We start from the raw sequence: 19,941 nt of genomic DNA on the forward strand, positions 1-19,941 counted from the left end.
CTGGTTTGTATTTCACCTAAGTGAATTACTTAATGGTGAATCCCCGAAGTGTTGGCGTTGGCAAGGATGTAACCCGTGTAGGTTAACCGGCCATGCCTATACACACCCCGAGCACACCCAAGTCCCAACTCCACTCCTGTTGTCGACAACCCCCAGAGTGATTTTTTTAAATTGCTGTCCCGGGGGCAACGTCTCCTTCCAAAAGGCTGGGCGTGAACCTGCCAGAGCTGCCATGGGCGCGGTTGAAGACACAGCCCTTCCGGCTCTGCTTGGACATGTATTTGAGACCTGAGTGAAAGTTTCAAGTAACGTGATAGCGCAGAGCGTTAGTGCTGAACTAGTGCGCTGACGTTGACTGATACACAAGAACAGAGAGGGGATTCATACGCTGTTGTTTCTTTGTTTGCGGAGTCCTCTTGATTATTTTTCATCGTTATTTATTCAAAGGTAAGTCATGATTATCCATTTTATTCTTTTCATATAAACCTTTTTATAAGTGTGTGTGTGTGTGTGTGTGTGCGTGTGTGTGTGCAAAATATTGAAAATTTGTGTATTGAGATTGTGTATTTGACGACAATGCGATCCAGTTTTTGTCGGAATACGAAAATTTTAATATCAGCTTGAGTTTCAGTGTTTGTTCTTCTCATGCATTGTTTGTTCTCTTGGCTGCTCTGCCAAGCTGAAAATCACAGCTGTGGCTACAGTGAGAAAATATGGAGTCACAACTATTGAGTCAGTTATCACATTTTTTGTCTGGAGTTTTTGGCATGTTCCGATGGGTGTTCACAATATTTATGGAGAAACGGAGCATTTATTACATGCAGACAACTTACAATATATAAATACATAGACGCATACACCTCAGTTTAAGTTCATTTGTCCTAAGCTGAAGTGCATTGTCACACATTAAGTAGTTGCCATTAGGATAGATATTAATTACGCATGTATGTTTTGTCAACATTTTTGTCCGTATAGATGGTGTAAAATATGCACCATGGAAAATGAGGATATTATTTCAGCTTTACTGTATACGTGTAATGGGTTCCGATGGTTTTTATATGCAAGGATAGGTATTTTAGATACAGAAGTTTCTGACAACCAGCTTTACAATGGCTTTTAGGGTGGACTAGAACACGAAAATAACTCCAAGGTAACTCCAAAGCAGTGTGTACAAGAAAGACAAATCATGTTAACCGGAGTTGTAAATATGAACACGTCATTTAGAGTAGTTTATATTCAGAAATATAAACATAAATATCAGTTTGTAAAATACCAAGTGTGCAAGCACATCTTTCTGAGTGCAACGGCCTTGGGTTGCATGTACCATAGGAAATAGTTCCAAGCAAAAATAAGATTAAATTGATCAACTTTAATATTATTCTGGTAATATATACTCATACCTCTGGAATAACATCTTTGGAGGTACGTGAATGTCTCTTGCTTTAAACCACAAAACCTCAAATGCCGCGATACCTACTTTTATGAATCTGACAGGTTATCCGAAGCATGTGAAAATATCTAAAATAGCATTCATTGCACACAAAGCTGTCTGGGCCAATCAAAAATACACACCAAACCATCGTAGTTTATACCAAACTACAAACCATAAAAGCCATTTCTGTTGGCTTGTATTAAAAATATTCTTATCCTAACGAGACAACCCAGCAGTTGATTTTTTCAGCTTAGTTTACTGGGGCACTCCAAAACAAAAAAGGGCAAATACTAATTATTGGGTAGTATTTGAAAATTCATTGTCTTGTGTCTGGTGTCTGGCAAGACCCAAGAAAGAAAAATAACTGACACTTTGCCTTGAAGTAAATGACAGACATTTGTATTTTTAACAAAGCCCTTGCTAAAACCAATTCTTATATTGGCACATTTGCCATAAAATGGTGGCCGCTCATCTCCACCTGATTTGTTCAGACAACTGATTCTCAAGCACATGCTTTGGTCTATTTGGTTGGTTTATTTTAATATTGTAGTCGGTGGGGGGACTACCAGGTGTGTTGTCCTAGGCCCAGCAGGAGGAAGGGTCTGTGAACTTGTGGAAGATGTTTTGGAATAATACAGTAAATTAAATAGACAATTTAACTCGGTAGCCCTGGACAACACATTGAAGCGGACACATCCCATAATACTTTTACTGTCATTACTATGACCAACTCTGTTCCTGGAGATCTGTAGGTTTTCACTCCAACCCTAACAAGATCCCATTGAGCTGCTGATTAACGATGAAGTGAAAACCTACAGGATGCTAGATCTCAAGGAACCATTGTGATGACTGACTTTACAGGTTTCATTTCTTAAGTGCGGAAACTGAATGTGGTTGCACCTGCAGTACAGTGAAACAACACGCCAACATATTGTTCTCAGCCGTGTAATGAATATTTCACACAGTGTGTCGGCAGTACGCGGGGAGCAGAGGTACACCAAATCCTTCTCAGCTGCTGGTCTCAGGAAAAACGTGTGGGGAATTACCTGTGTAAAATGAGGGACGTGGGTTGGGTGTGGTGTAGTGTTTCAGAATGAAAAGGATATCTTTTGTATATAGGAAGATTCTTCAGTAGTGCATTGGAATCTATTGTCCTTAGGGCAGCAAAGGATTTCAATGAAAACTGACTTCAAAAGCCTGACCGTACTCAAATATGAATACAAAAGCACAATCCCTGTTTGCCAGACATGCTACACAAATAGTGACTGTGATTTCTAATTGTGTTGAAATAAATTGACCTGGCCTTTCTTAACATGAAGTCTCTCTCTTATATTTACTTAAATTCAGACCATTTTTTCTTTAGTAATCTTTTGGCAAAACTTTGAAAGTGTTTTTAACTCAGTGGATGGCAGCACTAGAACCAGATTTGATGTAAGTCAACATTGTGGGCCTGCAGCTTGTTAATACAATACCTTTACCAAGACATGTAAAACAAATTCCATCAAGCACAGATACTTATAAAACTAATGACATTTAAAAAAATATATCAAACAATTTACTATAAATGGAAGCGAACAGTTAAAAACTGAAGCAAATTTGTTGTGACTACCCCTTGCCTTTAAAACTGAATCAATTATCTTAGGTACACTGTCCTGCAGTTTTATAAGAAAATCAGCGGGTAGGTTGTACTAAACATATCGGAGAACCTGCCAGTTCTTCTGCAGACTTTGGTTGTCTCACTTGCTTCTGGCTCCCCAGGTAATTCCAGACAGCCTCAATCAAATTGTTGTCTGAAAAATGGTCTATGACTAAATATGCTACTTTAATTTAATTTAATGAAATGCAAAATGTCACTGTAACATTGAATGTTTTGGAAAATGAATGTTTGGAAATCTCAAATTAGTATACAGTATTATACTGTACATAAACACAGTTGAATTAAATTCTAATTTATTCTGATGACAACCAAATTGTCTTTTCCTCCATCCATCTGTTATCTAACCCGATTATTCCTGGCCAGGGTTGCAGGGGGTGCTGGGGCCTATTTGAGCAGGTATTGGACAAACAGCAGGAATACACCCTGGACAGGTCACCAATCTATCACAGAGCAATTCTCCTTCAAATAAATAGATACATACAATTTGATTTGCTCAGAGGGTTGGATCCATACTTTTAAAACCCCAACTGTAAGAATTGTTGTTTTCAGAATAGGCCTGTCACTCACAACAATGTTTTTGTAAAAGCCATTTGTGTTGTTGATTATCTACTGTTTGATCAAATAATTTGACACAAGCTGCACTGCATGTGAATCAGACGGTTGCAGAGAAGTCTTTTATGTGCATTTAAAGAAATTGTATTATTTGATTTATGCAGGTGTCTGCTCAGAACTAAGGAGGATAGACTTACCCATTCACAAATGTAGTTTAATTACATTATATCAAGCACCCATCTACATACATTTTGATAGAAATTCTTGGTCGACCTTGTTGGATTTCTTAGGCATAATATTGTGAAGAATTTGTTACACCATTAAGGATTAGCCCACATAATGTGGCTGTGTGAACTGCACACTGTTAACTAAATGACAGAGTAAACAGCTTTATTTCATCTATGTCCCTTTTCTCTTGAAATGTCAACTCATGACATTCAAAATCCTAATGAATGGGAGCATCATACATTAAATAACCTTTGGAACTGAGTGCACACAGTGATCACAAAGACAAGGTATTTCCTAAGGATTTTCTGAAGAACTTGAAAACTGCAACGCTAAACACTGCCCACTAGTGGTGTAATGGAAAGCCCAAGACTAAACTCGATTGACCAGTTTCCCAGACAAAGATACTTCCCCCCGCCCCCCCCCCCCCCAAAAAAAACCAAAAAAAAACATTTCCCCAATGGAGATGTCCACTGAAAATGAAAACCTAGTCCTAGACAAGGCTTAATCTTTGTCTGGGAAGCCAGTCCTATAGGTCAATTGCAGGGTGCACAGCTGGAGTTTAAACCTCAGGTTTAAGACACCTAGACCACAGAACTGCATTAAACCTGGAACAGCTATCCGAATCTATGTAATAAGGATTAGCTGTTCCTCTTATCAGGTAGTACTTTGGTGTTGGACTTCCCTGTTCCCAGAGATCTACCATCCTGTCGGCTAACATTTCAACCGGAACAATGCACACCTGATTATACTAATTTGCTTGATACAGTCTCTAGCTGTTGAACGAGGTGTGCTTTGTTGGGGCTGGAGTGAAAGCTTACAGGAGGGCAGATCTCCAGGAAGAGGGTTGGGCACTCTGAGGTTTATGCTTCAGTTAAGCACATTTGACCCAATGTGTCATTAAATTAAGTCTATGAACCCAGTTTATGTTTATGAGATGACTCATTTACAGGTTTGAAACAAGTGCAGCATAATGTGTGATAATGGTTCTAATATTGGCAATTATGCTTTGTATTACTGCTATACCTTTTGATAGCGCACATCATTCAGAATTCAAGTTCTAATCATGTCATACAAATATGTATTTTTACTGTTAATGGCTAGGATTGACCAATATAAAAATATCACATATCAGTCTAATAGAATATAGGCTTGATAATCACTGAAATTTCAGAATGTCTTCACATAAATGTTTTTCATGTTGTGTCAGTTACCGTCTATTCCTGTTGGTAATTTTGAAGAAGACGTAGAAGGCTAAGGTTTGAAACACCTTACCCATTTTCTAAAGACAGAGAAAGGATAGAGAGACACACACACTGTGTGTGTGTGTGTGTGTGTGTGTGTGTGTGTGTGTGTGAGAAAGAGAGAGAGAGAGAGAGAGAGAGAGAGAGAGAGAGAGAGATAATATTGTATAAACCCCTATTGTTTGCTCTTACATCATTCCCTCAGGTATTCCACCCTCAAAGTAAGCACTGTAAGTGCATAATGAATGTTTTGTGATTAGGGCAGTTATCTGTGTTCCTGATAGGCTACACACTGTAATTGCTACATGATTAAGTGTGGTACTCACCCTTACACTGTGAAGTATGGCTTGAAAAATGTATTCCGTGTCGTAATATACCTGCGTAGCTCTTTACTGTGTGCATTGTCAAACTTTTTTGTACATTCACATGGCTTAATAACACCTGCAAACTGTTTTTCTTTTGCTGGGAATTTTGTATCATTTTGCTTGTGGTTTCAATTAGGTTGTCATTTGCAATTGTTCCACATTTTCTTTATGTGAAGCAAAAACATCCGTTCTGGTTCCTCAGTGGTGGAATGACTTGCCTACCTCTGTCAGGAAAGCAGAATCCCTCCCCATATATCGCTGCAGACTAAAAACATATCTTTTCAAACTATACCTTAGTTCTCCCACTTGATTTCCTCCCCCCACCCCCTTCTGATATCCCTCTTGTCTAACCCTAACCCTTAATAAAAAAATCTATATATATATACACATTTGAAAAATTGCCCTTACAATGACTGACATTTTGTTTAGAACAGCCCTTCATGCATATTTTACTAGATGCTTTTAACCTGTGGAAGAACCTCTGCACTTGTAAATCGCTTTTGATTAAAAGCGTCTGCCAAATGACTAAAATGTAAATGTAATGTAAACATATTTATTTATGCATTCATTCATTCATTCTTTTGTTGTAGGTAATGGAATGGACTATTTAAACACAAGAAACAGACACCTTTCTGGTGGGAGCTCCGGGCTCTCAACCAACGGTAAGAACATGTCCAGCCTGATGAGACGTTTGTTTATGTAGAAGGTTCCAGACAGGAGATAACTACCCGTGTCTGATAGAGCAAAGGCACACAGGCCAGTTTTTATATCCCAGCATCACAGCAAACATTGACAATACTACAGCAACAGAACTCTGGAGTATTAATCCTCCTTAATGTTAAAACTGAGAGATTTCTTTCTTTTGAAGTGGGAAACCATTGTGCACCAAATGTTGGTCAAAATCCAAGGCTGTCCTAGAGTAAATATGTGTCTGCACTGAAGTATACTTTGTTCTTTTGTCCTTGGCTTTGTTATTTTTCTATGCCTCTTCTTTCATCTTCCTCACAATAGTTTATTTCATCTTAATTTTAATCATCCTCACTGCTCAAAACTCATAATCCCTAAGATGATGTGTAGACATAGTCAGTGAGTTATGTTTAATCTGAAAAGATTCCATTTTACTTCATTATGAAACAGACAAAGTCACAAAAGGTCAGATTATGCCTTGTAATTGTACATTTCTCAGCTTCACTGTACTGTTTTATGGTCAATTTGATTCACAAATTACCTTATGGACATAAGGTAAAAAAAAGTAGTGTGGACCCATTTTTATATTGTAGGTGAGGCATTGGTTTCTATAACTTCCACGATAGAATATGCCTGTCAAGATCCTCCCAAAATCCTAGAAGTGCAGTAATTTATAACATAAACGAGGAATGAGTTTCTCCCGGCAACTTACACTTTTAAATGTCTCTGCTACGGTGTAATGCGCCACCTAGTGGTCGTTCAATTGTTGACTGGATGTAAGACTTGAAGTACTAGATTTCATTTTAGGAATTGACATTACTAAACTGACTGGCTCATATCTTTTCAGCAGTAAAATGTGGAATCTAATATTATGCTTGCTTAAAGGTTGTTAAAATATTTTAGGATGGACCATTTAATCACATACTGAAGTAAAATACGTTTTTAAATCTGCATGTCGGTGAAATGGTATAGCTTGGCACCCAAGTTCCTTTGTACCATTGCCCCTGTCATGTATTCAAATATCCCTGTGTGATCATAAAACATAACAAAAAATAATTGATTGTCATAGCACTCCTGAAATCATTTTCTTCACATTTGGTAACACTTTATTTTTTTCACTTGATTCTTTAATTTTTTTCATAGTACTTACCTCTGAAATAAAAATATTTACCTAATAAGTACCTGGTATTTACTAGGTACTAAGTAATTAGTTAAGTACTAGGTAATTAATGGGCTGTGAAATAAATTGTTAACAAAAATCTGACTGTACTTTATTCCTGATTATTGCCTTTTCCATTCATGATTTAGATTTTGCATGTTATTCTTTCCCAGTTATGACAGAAAATGTAACGACGACAACGAGACTAACGTCACTGCCTCCAAGTGAGTTCTTGCCACTTTTTACAACTTAAATTGTTGCCTTTTATTTTATCTATACTCCTGTGTGTACTTCACTCTGGGACTCGTGTGCCTTTGAGACACTCCTAAAGATCTTTTCCTTTTATTACTTTTCATCTTATAAATTAGACATATTACTTCTAATATGTGTTTCTGATTGATGGTTGTGTTCTGTCCTCACTGTCCAGCTTCCGGAGGGTTCTCTGTAAGCTCCACTGGAGGTGGATATGGGGCAGGGTCCGGAGGCGGGTTTTCCGCAGGATCTGGAGGTGGATTTGGAACGGGGTCTGGAAGCGGACTCGGAACGGGGTTCGGGTATTCCGTAGTGTCTGGGGGCGGGTCCGGAGGCGGGTCCGGAGGCGGAACTGGAGGAGGTTCCAGAAGTGGCACCAGAACGACCTCGGGGTCCTTCTCCATGGTAACGAAGGGGGGGTCCTCCTCCTCAGTGTCCGGGGGGGGAAGAAGGGGCCCGGCCTATTCCCCAGCCTTCATCGAGAGGAAGACCATCATCAGCCAATCAGGCGGGTATGAAGGTGAGTCTGTACCAGTCTGTACCAGTTTATGGCAGTCTGTTAGTCAAAGTGCTGCAAGTCATTAACATATAATTTAACGAGTAATGTTTAATGCTAAAAAAAAAAAAAAATTCTATGAATTGATATCTGTCAGTTTTACCAAAAGGGAGATGAAAACCGAAATGTACTTCAATTTGCATTGACAAGTTGGTTTCAATCCTTCAGCTGCTGCTGTAACCTACTTTCCTCCCCATTTTTTCAGGAAGTTCTAGTGGGAATTCCTCACCAGAATACACAAGGAAAGAGTATGGTAAGAGCCTCGAGCAAAACTATCACACAGTGGGCATAGTGTGGTCATATAATTCAAGATAACTTCTTACCTTACAGGGGAATTTAACAGTTTAACCAGGGTTGTAGCAAATTCAACTTCACATTAGCTAATTCAGGAAATGAATTCTAATTGAAATCATTAATTTAAAAATGGCCATAATGTTATTATTTTTATTATTATTCATGGATAACACATATCACAGATATCCCCATTACAATAGCAAACTTGAGTAGTCTCAATGGACACTTTCAAATATTTCATATATTTCAACATTCTAGTTGTTTGATTCATTATATGCATAGTTGTTTTGCTTAATTGAACATATAGAATTACCTGAATAGAATGTATTCTGCTTTCAACAAAAGGCAGTAACTCAATATTTTTAAAAAGTGTTTGTCTTTTTACTGTAATTTATTTTATTTTGTATTCATTGACTTCTAATAAATGGAAATAGAAAAGGTATTAGCAGCAGTCTTAGCTTAATAATTGTAATGGTTTAATAGTGAACAGTATAAGTTTGTATTGAAGTTTACTATAGTCTCTTGTTGGATGTGCGTAACTGTATGTGTTGAAATATTTGTTATGTTGGTTCTATTTCAGTTGCTGCCAGCTCCTCATCATCCAGAGGGAGGACCGCGAGCAGAGGTACTTTGCATACAGGCTTTTACATCGAGCGTCTGCTAGCATCCACTCTGTTCATACAGTGAGGCAAAAAAAATATCACTCATAACCCTGAATGCGCTGAAGGAATGTGATGTATAAATACCACAATATTGAACTAATTTTGATTTTATAACTTTTCAGAGAGTGAAATAAGAGCCAGATTGCAGAGTGCATCTCCATCCACCAGATGTGAGTATAATTATATTTAATTAAAATCGCCAACGTAATTGGCAAAGAAATTGCACAGAAAATAACGTCACTGAATCTGTAATTGGAGTAAAATAAACATGGATCTACTTGTTTTTTTCTTTGCTGACACTTCAATTTTTCAATTTAGCGAAGTTGTTTCATCCTTGAAAAATGCAATGGAATAATGACAGTAAAAATGAGTATTAAAATTTCCAGTTGAAAGTAACATCAGCCAGTTTGGGCAAGGCGGATCCCAGAAGGTTGGGAACAGTTTCCAAATCAGTTCAGGAAATGAACTGAAAAATCCTCCGAGAAAATTATGCACGTTCATTTTAGCAAATGCCCACAATTTCAGTTCGTTTCCTGAACTGCAAGGGAATTGACCCAGTCCTTATGTTGCCATGTCGATCAGGGCTAGAATGTTCTGTTTCCATTCAGTTAGTTCCAGAACTGAAAGATGTTAGAAGCAGATCTGGATCAAATACATAATTGTTTTGGATTCAAATGTGTTTCTTTGCTCAATTGATTTTGCCTGGTGCTACTGAGCCAACCAAGATCACCAGAAGGCACTTTTGAGAGTATTTCATTTGTTCCAATACAGCAGACAAGCTCAGTAAAGCACAGAAAAGTATTTAAATCCAAAACATTTGGCCCAGGTCTGGTTCCATGAGGATTCTGAACTGGAGCTGAGTGCAGCTCTGGTGTGGCTGACACTATGCTCCTCCTCTCTGCTCCTCCCCTGTGCGCCTCCTCTGTACTCCTTCCCTGTGCTCCTCCTCTGTGCTCCTCCTCTGTGCTCCTCCTCTGTGCTCCTCCCCTGTACTCCTCCTCTGTGCGCCTCCCCTGTGCTCCTCCTCTGTGCTCCTCCTCTGTGCTCCTCCCCTGTACTCCTCCCCTGTGCGCCTCCTCTGTGCTCCTCCCCTGTGCTCCTCCTCTGTACTCCTCCTCTGTGCTCCTCCCCTGTGCTCCTCCCCTGCGCGCCTCCTCTGTGCTCCTCCCCTGTGCTCCTCCTCTGTACTCCTCCTCTGTGCTCCTCCCCTGTGCTCCTCCCCTGCGCGCCTCCTCTGCGTCTCCTCTGCAGGGACCGAGCTGGAGGACGTGAAGAAGCTGCTGAAGGGCAGCCGCTCCTGCAGCGTGAGCCCCACCCGCACCACCTCCGACACCCTCCCCATCCCCAAGAAGGGCTCTGTGGAGACCAGGTTGATCACCGAGGGCTCGCAGTCAGGTATGAGACATTATAACTGTGCCATGGGGGCGATTCCACCCAGCTCCGGGATTCATTTAAATCCGTGTGTTGACATGTTGGACATTTTTCGAGTCATGAATTGAATTGCATACCTGTTATACATTTTTTGGGATTGCCCACATTGAAATGGAATTTGCACCAACCCTTACAGTTGTTTACACAGTATACACTCAGTGAGCACTTTATTAGGTAGACCTGTACACCAGCTTGTTAAGGCAAACATATAATCAGCCAATCATGTGGCAGAAACTAAATGCATAAAAGCATGCAGACATGGTCAAGACGTTCAGCTGTTTTTTAGACCAAATGTCAGAATTTCCACTGAAAGTTATTTAGCGCTACATTTCCACTGAAAGTTATTTAGAACTACATTTCTACTGGAAGTTACTGTAGTTTAATATATCACTGCATTTCCCTTGATAGTTAGTGATATGTAATTGCAATTGTCCTTGGCTTTGCCTTGGAAATGCCTTGTTATGCACAGTAGAAGAAGCAAAGTAGTAGGTCTTATAGCAGGCGGATAATGTGAATGATTATTGATTCCAACTTGTGTGACAAGTGACCTATGGAGCCTCTGAGTCTGTTCACTGGAGATTTGACTCTCAACAACAGTGTCACGTCCCCTCAATCAGGGCGGGGACTGTGTCTTATGCCGTCGGGGGAGGCTCATGTAAGTGGACCTGTACAGTCATTGCACGGAATGCCACTGTCTTGCCTGTCAATCAACTTTCATGATTGCGCTTCCGTGGATCTGTATGCTAAACTACAGTTGTGCTATGAATATGGCTGTCTCAGCGTTAATGGATGCTTATTATTCACACAATATTTAGGTAATTAAAGCGTATTATGTGCCATTGTGTCTGATTGTAAGGCCTTGTGTGTTATGAGCGTAGAAGCTATGAGTCTGGCAGACACTATTGAATGCTGTGCCAGTTACCACTTTGTTTCCATGGCAGCACGACACCCTGTGCCAGTTAACCATTTGTTTCTATGGCAGCACGACACCATGTGCCAGAGTTAACCCCGTGTTTCCATGCCAGCGCTGCACTCTGTGCCACAGTTAACCCTGTTTCCATGATGGCACTGCACCCTGTGCCACAGTTAACCCTGTTTCCATGATGGCACTGCACCCTGTGCCACAGTTAACCCTGTTTCCATGACAGTGCTGCACCCAGTGCCAGAGCTAACCCTGTGTTTCCACGGCAGTGCTGACGCAGTATGACGCCACGGTGCTGGACTCTGTGCAGCCCTCCTATGTGTGGACCACCTCCAGCCTGCCCTCTGGGTTCGCCAGCATCGCCGCTCCCAACTACTCCACCAGCCCCAAAAACATGTCCCCGGAATCCACCCTCCTGCCCTCCCCACCCCTACCCTCGCTGTCAGGTCAGACTCCTCCCTCTTGTCCACAGGGCTGCAGTTAGGGGCTGCTACAGTTAGCGGTTCCTACAGTTAGGGACTACAGTTGGGGGCTGCTACGGTTAGCGGTTGCTACAGTTAGGGACTACAGTTGGGGGCTGCTACGGTTAGAGGTTGCTACAGTTAGGGACTACAGTTGGGGGCTGCTACGGTTAACGGTTGCTACAGTTAGGGACTACAGTTGGGGGCTGCTAAGGTTTGTGGTTGCTACAGTTAGGGACTACATTTGGGAGCTGCTACAGTTAGCGGTTGCTACAGTTAGGAGCCTTACACTGGCAGCCCCCAGGAGGAGGTGAGAGGGTATAGGGCTTCACTGGGTGGGGCAGTACTCCTCTCGATGTGCGCTACCATCTCCTCAGGTTGATTGGCTCTGCTCCTGCGCCACCTGTATCCGGTCTTTGCTCCTACGATACAACGTCTGCGCAGCTTAGCTGGCAGACTGTGGAGTGACTGCGCATTTCAGAACAGAGCACATGATCCTCTGCGCAGTTCATGGTGTTTCACAGCCTAACAAAGCATGTCTGTGTGTGAAATCCTCAGTTTCCGGTGTCCGGAACAACATGACATCCTCACCCCCTCCTCTGACCGGTGGCCTGTCCAGCAGCAGTGCAGGTCAGGCCTACTGACCACCACTCACTCCCCACTGAACATATTCACTGTCATTCCTACAGCCTGCAAGTAACATTCACTGTGCGTGTATCCCTGCTGAAAAAGAACAGCTTAGGCTAGCTTTTGAAACAGCTGGTAGCTGGTTGACCAGTTCAGACCAGCTCCGTACTCAACATGGCTTGACCGGCTCAAGCTATGTTTTGAAACAGCCGGTAATTAGCAATTTCAAGCTGGATTTTGCACCAGGGATAGCCTCTACTTTTGCTATTGCCTTGCAACACAAAAACAAGTCCTTTAAAATGTTGATGGCATAACACATGTAATTGTCTTGTGTGCAGTGTATGGTGTGCAGAATAACCTGGCTACAACCTCCGGCAGTGCCTTCACTTCCAGTGGGATTAACTCACATGCAGGTATGACCAGTGAAAGCAGTGATTATCTCATGTGACACAATGTGCCCTTTGAAATAAAGGTATATTAATTGTATATTCAAATGAACAATTATTGTTCTTTTGGAATGTTGGAATTGAATCGCATTTTTTCCATGAATGAATCTTCATTTGGTGTACTATAATTAACCTTTTCTCTTTGTGTGTGCATGTTTTCTACAGGTTATGGGGTACAGAAGAATATGTCTCAGACAGTCAGCTCTGCTGTCTCCGCCAGTACAGGTGCATCCTCAGAGAGAACTATGAACTGTATTTACATTTACATGCATGATAAAGTTACTACATTACATATACTGTACCTCTTTTTGTAGTTATCCAATGGCCCTGTCCAATTATTTAATCAAATGTGAAGTTTGGCATTTTGTCATGGCATAAGCTATGGTATTTAAGTACAATGTGGTCTCATTTGAGCTAAATGTAAATGGCATGTGCGCTGCAGCCTCTGCAGTCAGGAGCCACAGTGAGGAGTCCTACCTAAAAGACTTCAAGTTCCTGCTGCTGGAGAAGGAGAACATTCCTCAGAGCAGGAAGGACGATGACATGCCCGTCATCATGGCTAAGGACAGCGGGAAGAACTTCTGCAGCGCCCCTCCCAGCAGGATTCCCAAGGGTGAGTCACACACAGGCCCACCCTCTTATACGCTCATCAGCTGTTAGCACTGTTAGCATATCAGCTGTTAGCACTGTTAGCATATCAACTGTTAGCAATTAGCATATCAGCTGTTAGCACAGTTAGCATATCAGCTGTTAGCACTGTTGGCATATCAGCTGTTAGCACTGTTAGCATATCAACTGTTAGCAATTAGCATATCAGCTGTTAGCACAGTTAGCATATCAGCTGTTAGCACTGTTGGCATATCAGCTGTTAGCACTGTTAGCATATCAGCTGTTAGCACTGTTAGCATATCAGCTGTTAGCACAGCTGGGATGTAATCTGTTAGCACAGTTAGGATATCAGCTAGCAGCACAGTTAGTATATCAACTGTTATTACAGTTAACATATCAGGTGTTTGACAGTTAGCATATCAGCTGTTTGCACAATTAGCACATCAGCTTTTTCATCAGCTGTTAAATCCAACTTTTGTATTCTGTACTGCATGTTATAGATATTATGCTTTTATGTGTATAAAAATATCAAATGTTTTTGATTTGCTTGAATAATAGTAAATTCAACTTTATTTTGGCTTGAAAATCTTTATTAAATTATTATTCAAATCAAATTGTCATTGAATACCTCAGTTATTTGCTTTCTCTTTAGCTCTATACTGTACACCAGCAGAAAACCATAATGGGCTGTGCTGTAGACGGGAATTGAGTGTTACATATTACCGCCAAATAAATAACATAAAAGTGCCTTCTCTGTGTGTGTTACAGGGCATTAAAAAGGCGTATGAATCTGTCTGTGTTTCAGGGTCATTTTCAGACGACTCTCTGAAGAAAGAGAAAATGGCACCCAGCTATGCTGAAACTCCCATTAAAGCCGAAACAAACGGATTGTGTAAGAGAACAGACTTAGCTACAGATATATACGATACAATGAAATTTATGTGTAATATTCATAAAGACTGTGTTGTTCTCAGTTACCACAGTAAAAGTGGTTGTCATCCTCAGCACATATTTTTTATTGATGTGTCATTGGGTTTTCATCCTACCAGTATCCTGTTCAGTGTTCCCAAAAGTATTTCAGTTAAAATTGTTTAATTCCTCCCCCCTTCCCCCCAAAGATGCATCCCAAAAAGCGCCAAAAAAAGACAAGGCAATGTATGCAGGTAGGAATATTACAACAAATATATGCATATACAGTATATTCACAAATAACTTACATGACACATATTTCATTTGCATCCCAAAATTAGCCCAAAAATTTCCCAAACGTGCGTGTGTGTGTGTGTACCTGTATGCATACAGCATGCATGTGCGTGTGTATGTATATTAAACAGTAATATTTCTAAATGAATCATGAACACAGAACAGTTCACAAACATTGCTTTGTCCCTTGCCTTGGCTGCCCCAGAGACCGAAAAGGATGGGGGTGGAGGTGGGGGTGGAGGGTGGTGCTGTGGAGACTCCTGCTGCAGCTGGTGGAAATGGCTGCTGGGCCTGCTCCTGGGTCTGCTGCTTCTCCTGGGCCTCCTGTGTGGACTCATCGCGCTGGGTAAGACTCCTAACCCCCGGCCTCATCTCAACTTTTTCATTGAGCCAATTTACTTTGTAGGGATGCATAATACTATCATGGTTGGAGTAATGGTATCAGCCAGACATAGCTAAAAGTGTCAATCTGTAATTATGCCACTGCTGGATTATTTTGTAAGAAAAATAAGCGCTTTCAAAACATAGCTTGAGCTGGTCAAACCATGTTGAGTATGGAGCTGGTCTGAACTGGTCAACCAGCTACTAGCTGTTTCAAAAGTTAGCATGAGCTGTCTTTTTCAGCAGGGACACAGCAAAGAACATCACCAATGATGTTGACTCACTTTTGTAGAATAATCTGGAATACTTAACTGTATACTGTTCCCTAACCCCAGCTAATGCTAATGCTAAATTCTGACACTTCCCTAACCCCAGCTAACCCTAATGCTAAGTTCTGACAGTTCCAGAACCCCAGCTAACCCTAATGCTAAGTTCTGACAGTTCCAGAACCCCAGCTAACCCTAATGCTAAGATCTGACAGTTCCTGAACCCCAGCTAACCCTAATGCTAAGTTCTGACAGTTCCTGAACCCCAGCTAACCCTAATGCTAAATTCTGACAGTTCCAGAACCCCAGCTAACGCTAATGCTAAGTTCTGACAGTTCCTGAACTCCAGCCTGCCTGTGTGTGTCCCCCCTCAGCGGAGCAGTTGAGGAAACTGACCACCAGGGTGGACACTCTGGAGCGGGCCTCTATGGCGGCCCGAGCCAGCCGACTCGAGGCCGAGGCCAACGCCGACGCCTTCGCGAGGAGGAGCGGCTCGTCCGCCTCGGGGAGGAGTCTGGACCTGGGCGCCGCGGCCGTCACGGACACCGCCAGCTTGGAAAACCTCATGCGGAAACTCATACAGGCCGAGCTGCACTCCGACACATTCAGAGGTACCTGTGCTACACCGCGATCACTGCGTGGCCTGCCTGCGGGTTTCTGCACTCCACTGTTCAATATCATGATTAGCCCGTTAGCAGCCAATAGCCTATTACCAAGCCTGTTGGCGGGAACAGGAAATTCATTGAATGCCATTGAAAATTTCAGAAAGATTTTTTGCCAATTTCATGGATTCACTGATTACAATCAATTAAAAATGTGTGTTTATATAGAAACAAGTAATATTTGCATGTATTAAATCAAATTTAAAGCTACATATTGATCGAATCCAGGCAAATTTTTTTCATTTATTTACCACACTTACTGTAAGCTGATAATTCCATTACATCATAACATCAAGTATTTCATGAAAACATAAATGAAAAGGTAAAATAACACTGTGCACTTCACACTGTAATGATAAATAACTTTTCTTTTTTATTTTAGCCACACTCTCTTCATCTCTCAAAGGCGAAAGAGGGGAACAAGGACCCAAAGGTGTGTGTACAGAGCAGTTGCCTCCTCTTCTTCCTGTGAACTTTAAGAATGGTTTTTATGTGTATATTTTGCAATAAATGTGTATGTTTTGACATCTCTTCAAGACACGTTTTGGGAGTCTCTCCAAGTTTTTTTACTTTCATGAGGTGGGGAAGTGTTAATAACTTAATTTCCTCTGTGTCTTGTGCATTCTTACATTTAAGGTGACGCAGGTGTTACGGGACTCAAAGGTCAGTGAATTCCCTTGGTTTTATTTGTGTCATGAGAAATTAATACAGCTGTCTTTTCCACCAGTGCTGTTGCACAAGGAGAGAGTATTCCATTAATGCATCCAACTCTGGTACTAGATACAGGACAAACACAATGCATCCAACTCTGGTATTAGATACAATACAAACACAATGCATCCAACTCTGGTACTAGATACAGGACAAACACAATGCATCCAACTCTGGTACTAGATACAGTACAAACACAATGCATCCGACTCTGGTACTACATACAGTACAAATGCAATTCATCCAACTCTGGTACTAGATACAGTACAAGCACAATGCATTAAACTCTGGTACTACACACAGTACAAACACAATGCATCAAACTCAGGTACTACACACAGTACAAACACAACGCATCCAACTCTGGAACTACACACAGTACAAACACAATGCATACACCTCAGAAAGAAAACAGCTGCCATTCTACAGTTCTTCATCTCTTCTCTCTTATGCAGGTGACGCTGGTTTCCCAGGAATCCCAGGTAAGACCAGTACGAAGGTGCATTTATATATAAGTAGATACAGGATTATGTTTTCAGTGAAATTATATTCATTCATTCATTCATTCATGACCTCACCACCGTGAACTTTCTACTGCAGGTTCTCCAGGACATGTAGGGTCAGAAGGACAAAAGGGGCAAAAGGGTCAAACAGGTACAGTTTTATTCAGCACTGCTGCTCGACACCAGAGCTTTCCAACCACTGTGTCGCCAGGCCAGGCCGGGTGTTCAAATGAATTAAACTCATAAAAGCTCAGATAAATGTCATTAAAATGCATACTGCCTCATTAAACCCCCAAAATAATATTTTGGCCTACTGGTGACGAGTCACATCAACATGAGCACGTTCCTGACTTTTGGGAGTGGTGTGTTATGTGATCCTTTAAATTTGGAAAATGTGCCTTGGAAGGAAAAAACTATCTGCTATGTTGGGCTGGTTCTACACAAACCCAACCTATAGGCTTCAGGGTGTGAGACTCTTCTCTATTTCAGGGGAATCCGGAGTCGAGGGCCCACCTGGGCTGAAGGGGCGAGAGGGGCCAGTGGGGCCCCGTGGAGACACCGGGCCCCCAGGATTTGGCCAAAAGGGAGATAAAGGTACGGACACCTTTCCGAAACAGCGCGCAACACATTTATTTTATCACCAGTCGAGCACATGCCTCCTAGTACCAGCATTATGCGGTTGTCATGATTTAGCAGTTCCACACGTTGGATATTCATGAAAAGTTAATAATTTCTTCTATGCCCTTTGCATTAGGAGATTTTCATGACTGTACTGTATCAAATTGGGCATGAGATACGCCTGTTTAAATTCTAGCCACTCTTAAGCATTGTAGTTGGTGAATTACCAGTTCAATTTAGTCTGGTCACTCAGCGCAATACATATTTGCTCAGTGGCCAGAAATGAGCTCTACAGCACCCCCTCCTGATAGACACACATGGTGCCACGTGAATCCATTTGGAAGTCACATTCAGTGAGCACTTTATTAGGCCACCCTGTACACCAGCTTGTTAATGCAAATAATGAATTAGCCAATAATTTGGCAGCAATTAAAAGCATTCAGACATGATCAAGAGGTTGAGCTTTTTTCAGACCAAATGTCAAAATGGGGATGAAATGTCATCTAGGTGACTTTGACCATGGAATGATTGTTGGTTCCAGACAGGGTGGTTTGAGTATCTAACAGAAACAGTTGATTTTCACACACAACAGTCTCTAGAGTTTGCAGAGAATAGTGTGAAAAACTAAAAATATCCAGTCAGCAGCAATTCTGTTGGCAAAAATGTGTGTCAGAGGAGAAGGGCCAAACTGGTCAAAGCTGACAGGAAGGTGACGGTAACGCAAATACCAACCTATTACAACAGTAATCTCTGAACACACAACACATCATAACTCTAAGTGATATCGGTATCAGTATTTATATATTTTTTTAAAGTGGAAAAATATAAAATATGTGTCAATTAATGATGCTACTATGTGATGTTTTCACAGGCTCCAGTGGTGATTCAGGCATTCCTGGGGTCCCTGGAACCACTGGCCCTGTGGGGCCCAAAGGTAAAGACAGCTCAAACACACCTGTACAGCTGTTCACCTGGGCCCAGCTCAAACACACCTGTACAGCTGTTCACCTGCGCCCAGCTCAAACACACCTGTACAGCTGTTCACCTGCGCCCAGCTCAAACATACCTGTACAGCTGTTCACCTGCGCCCAGCTCAAACACACCTGTACAGCTGTTCACCTGCGCCCAGCTCAAATACACCTGTACAGCTGTTCACCTGGGCCCCAGCTCAAACACACCTGTACAGCTGTTCACCTGCGCCCAGCTCAAACACACCTGTACAGCTGTTCACCTGGCCCCAGTTCAAACACACTTGTACAGCTGTTCACCTGGGCCCAGCTCAAACACACCTGTACAGCTGTTCAGCTGGGCCCAGCTCAAACACACCTGTACAGCTGTTCACCTGGCCCCAGCTCAAACAACCTGTACAGCTGTTCACCTGGCCCCCAGCTCAAACACACCTGTACATCTTCCAGCTCCCAGTTCCAACCACATTAACATTGAGGAGAAGAACTCACCAAAACTGCAGTCACATTCTCTTCAAACTGTGGGTGAATTGCAAAAACCAAAAAATAAGACGGCCTCAACAAGTATTTTAGTGTTATATTTAGACCAACAATCGTATTTCTATACTTTTTGTGCTAAAAGACAAAAATATTGCCAAAGATGTGAGACTCATTTCAAGATTTGCCAATGGGGTGATTTCACTTTTCAACCAAACAGTAACTGAAAACAAGCTACTATTCCAATATTTTGTACTTAAGTACTTGACTCTGCCTCACGTGTATAAAGCTGTCCTTCTCTCTCCACTCAGGTGCACCAGGTGGTCATGGTACAAATGGTCGACCAGGTCAGTATAATTTCCATGGCTTTGTTTGCTCAGTTATTGTACTGTATTACAGGTTTGGTAAATAACCGGGGGATAACTGGTGCCTCTTTACCTTCAGGTGAACCCGGTACTCCAGGTTTCCGTGGCAACGTTGGCCCTTCTGGACCAAAAGGTAGGTGCAGTTCAGTGAGGGGGCATGAAAGCCTTATAAATGTGGAGGAATCTAAAAACACGCCTGTTTTAGATTC

At 41.7% G+C, this 19,941-nt stretch overlaps 1 protein-coding gene across 2 annotated transcripts in view; it reads left to right on the forward strand.

Annotated features, from left to right (window-relative positions):
- Positions 1 to 264: 264 nt before the first annotated feature.
- Positions 265 to 19,941, forward strand: part of col17a1b (collagen, type XVII, alpha 1b) — a 37,089-nt gene continuing 17,412 nt past the window's right edge. The window contains exons 1-25 of one of the 2 annotated variants that reach the window (XM_061227782.1): positions 265 to 447; positions 6,066 to 6,137; positions 7,495 to 7,545; positions 7,749 to 8,093; positions 8,335 to 8,382; positions 9,004 to 9,048; positions 9,208 to 9,255; positions 10,337 to 10,479; positions 11,704 to 11,884; positions 12,458 to 12,529; positions 12,865 to 12,939; positions 13,138 to 13,197; positions 13,415 to 13,585; positions 14,387 to 14,473; positions 14,700 to 14,744; positions 14,990 to 15,130; positions 15,806 to 16,042; positions 16,476 to 16,526; positions 16,730 to 16,756; positions 17,260 to 17,286; positions 17,405 to 17,458; positions 17,797 to 17,901; positions 18,797 to 18,859; positions 19,679 to 19,714; positions 19,812 to 19,865. In XM_061227782.1, coding sequence (XP_061083766.1) covers positions 6,074 to 6,137; positions 7,495 to 7,545; positions 7,749 to 8,093; positions 8,335 to 8,382; positions 9,004 to 9,048; positions 9,208 to 9,255; positions 10,337 to 10,479; positions 11,704 to 11,884; positions 12,458 to 12,529; positions 12,865 to 12,939; positions 13,138 to 13,197; positions 13,415 to 13,585; positions 14,387 to 14,473; positions 14,700 to 14,744; positions 14,990 to 15,130; positions 15,806 to 16,042; positions 16,476 to 16,526; positions 16,730 to 16,756; positions 17,260 to 17,286; positions 17,405 to 17,458; positions 17,797 to 17,901; positions 18,797 to 18,859; positions 19,679 to 19,714; positions 19,812 to 19,865 — 2,230 coding nt within the window. In that variant the 5' untranslated portion in view covers positions 265 to 447; positions 6,066 to 6,073. Of the gene's footprint in view, positions 448 to 6,065; positions 6,138 to 7,494; positions 7,546 to 7,748; positions 8,094 to 8,334; positions 8,383 to 9,003; positions 9,049 to 9,207; positions 9,256 to 10,336; positions 10,481 to 11,703; positions 11,885 to 12,457; positions 12,530 to 12,864; positions 12,940 to 13,137; positions 13,198 to 13,414; positions 13,586 to 14,386; positions 14,474 to 14,699; positions 14,745 to 14,989; positions 15,131 to 15,805; positions 16,043 to 16,475; positions 16,527 to 16,729; positions 16,757 to 17,259; positions 17,287 to 17,404; positions 17,459 to 17,796; positions 17,902 to 18,796; positions 18,860 to 19,678; positions 19,715 to 19,811; positions 19,866 to 19,941 lie in introns of both variants that reach the window. The other variant, XM_061227783.1, reaches the window with a different exon arrangement.

Source organism: Conger conger, chromosome 18 (assembly GCF_963514075.1).
Source record: "Conger conger chromosome 18, fConCon1.1, whole genome shotgun sequence".
Classification (NCBI taxonomy): Eukaryota; Metazoa; Chordata; class Actinopteri; order Anguilliformes; family Congridae; genus Conger; species Conger conger.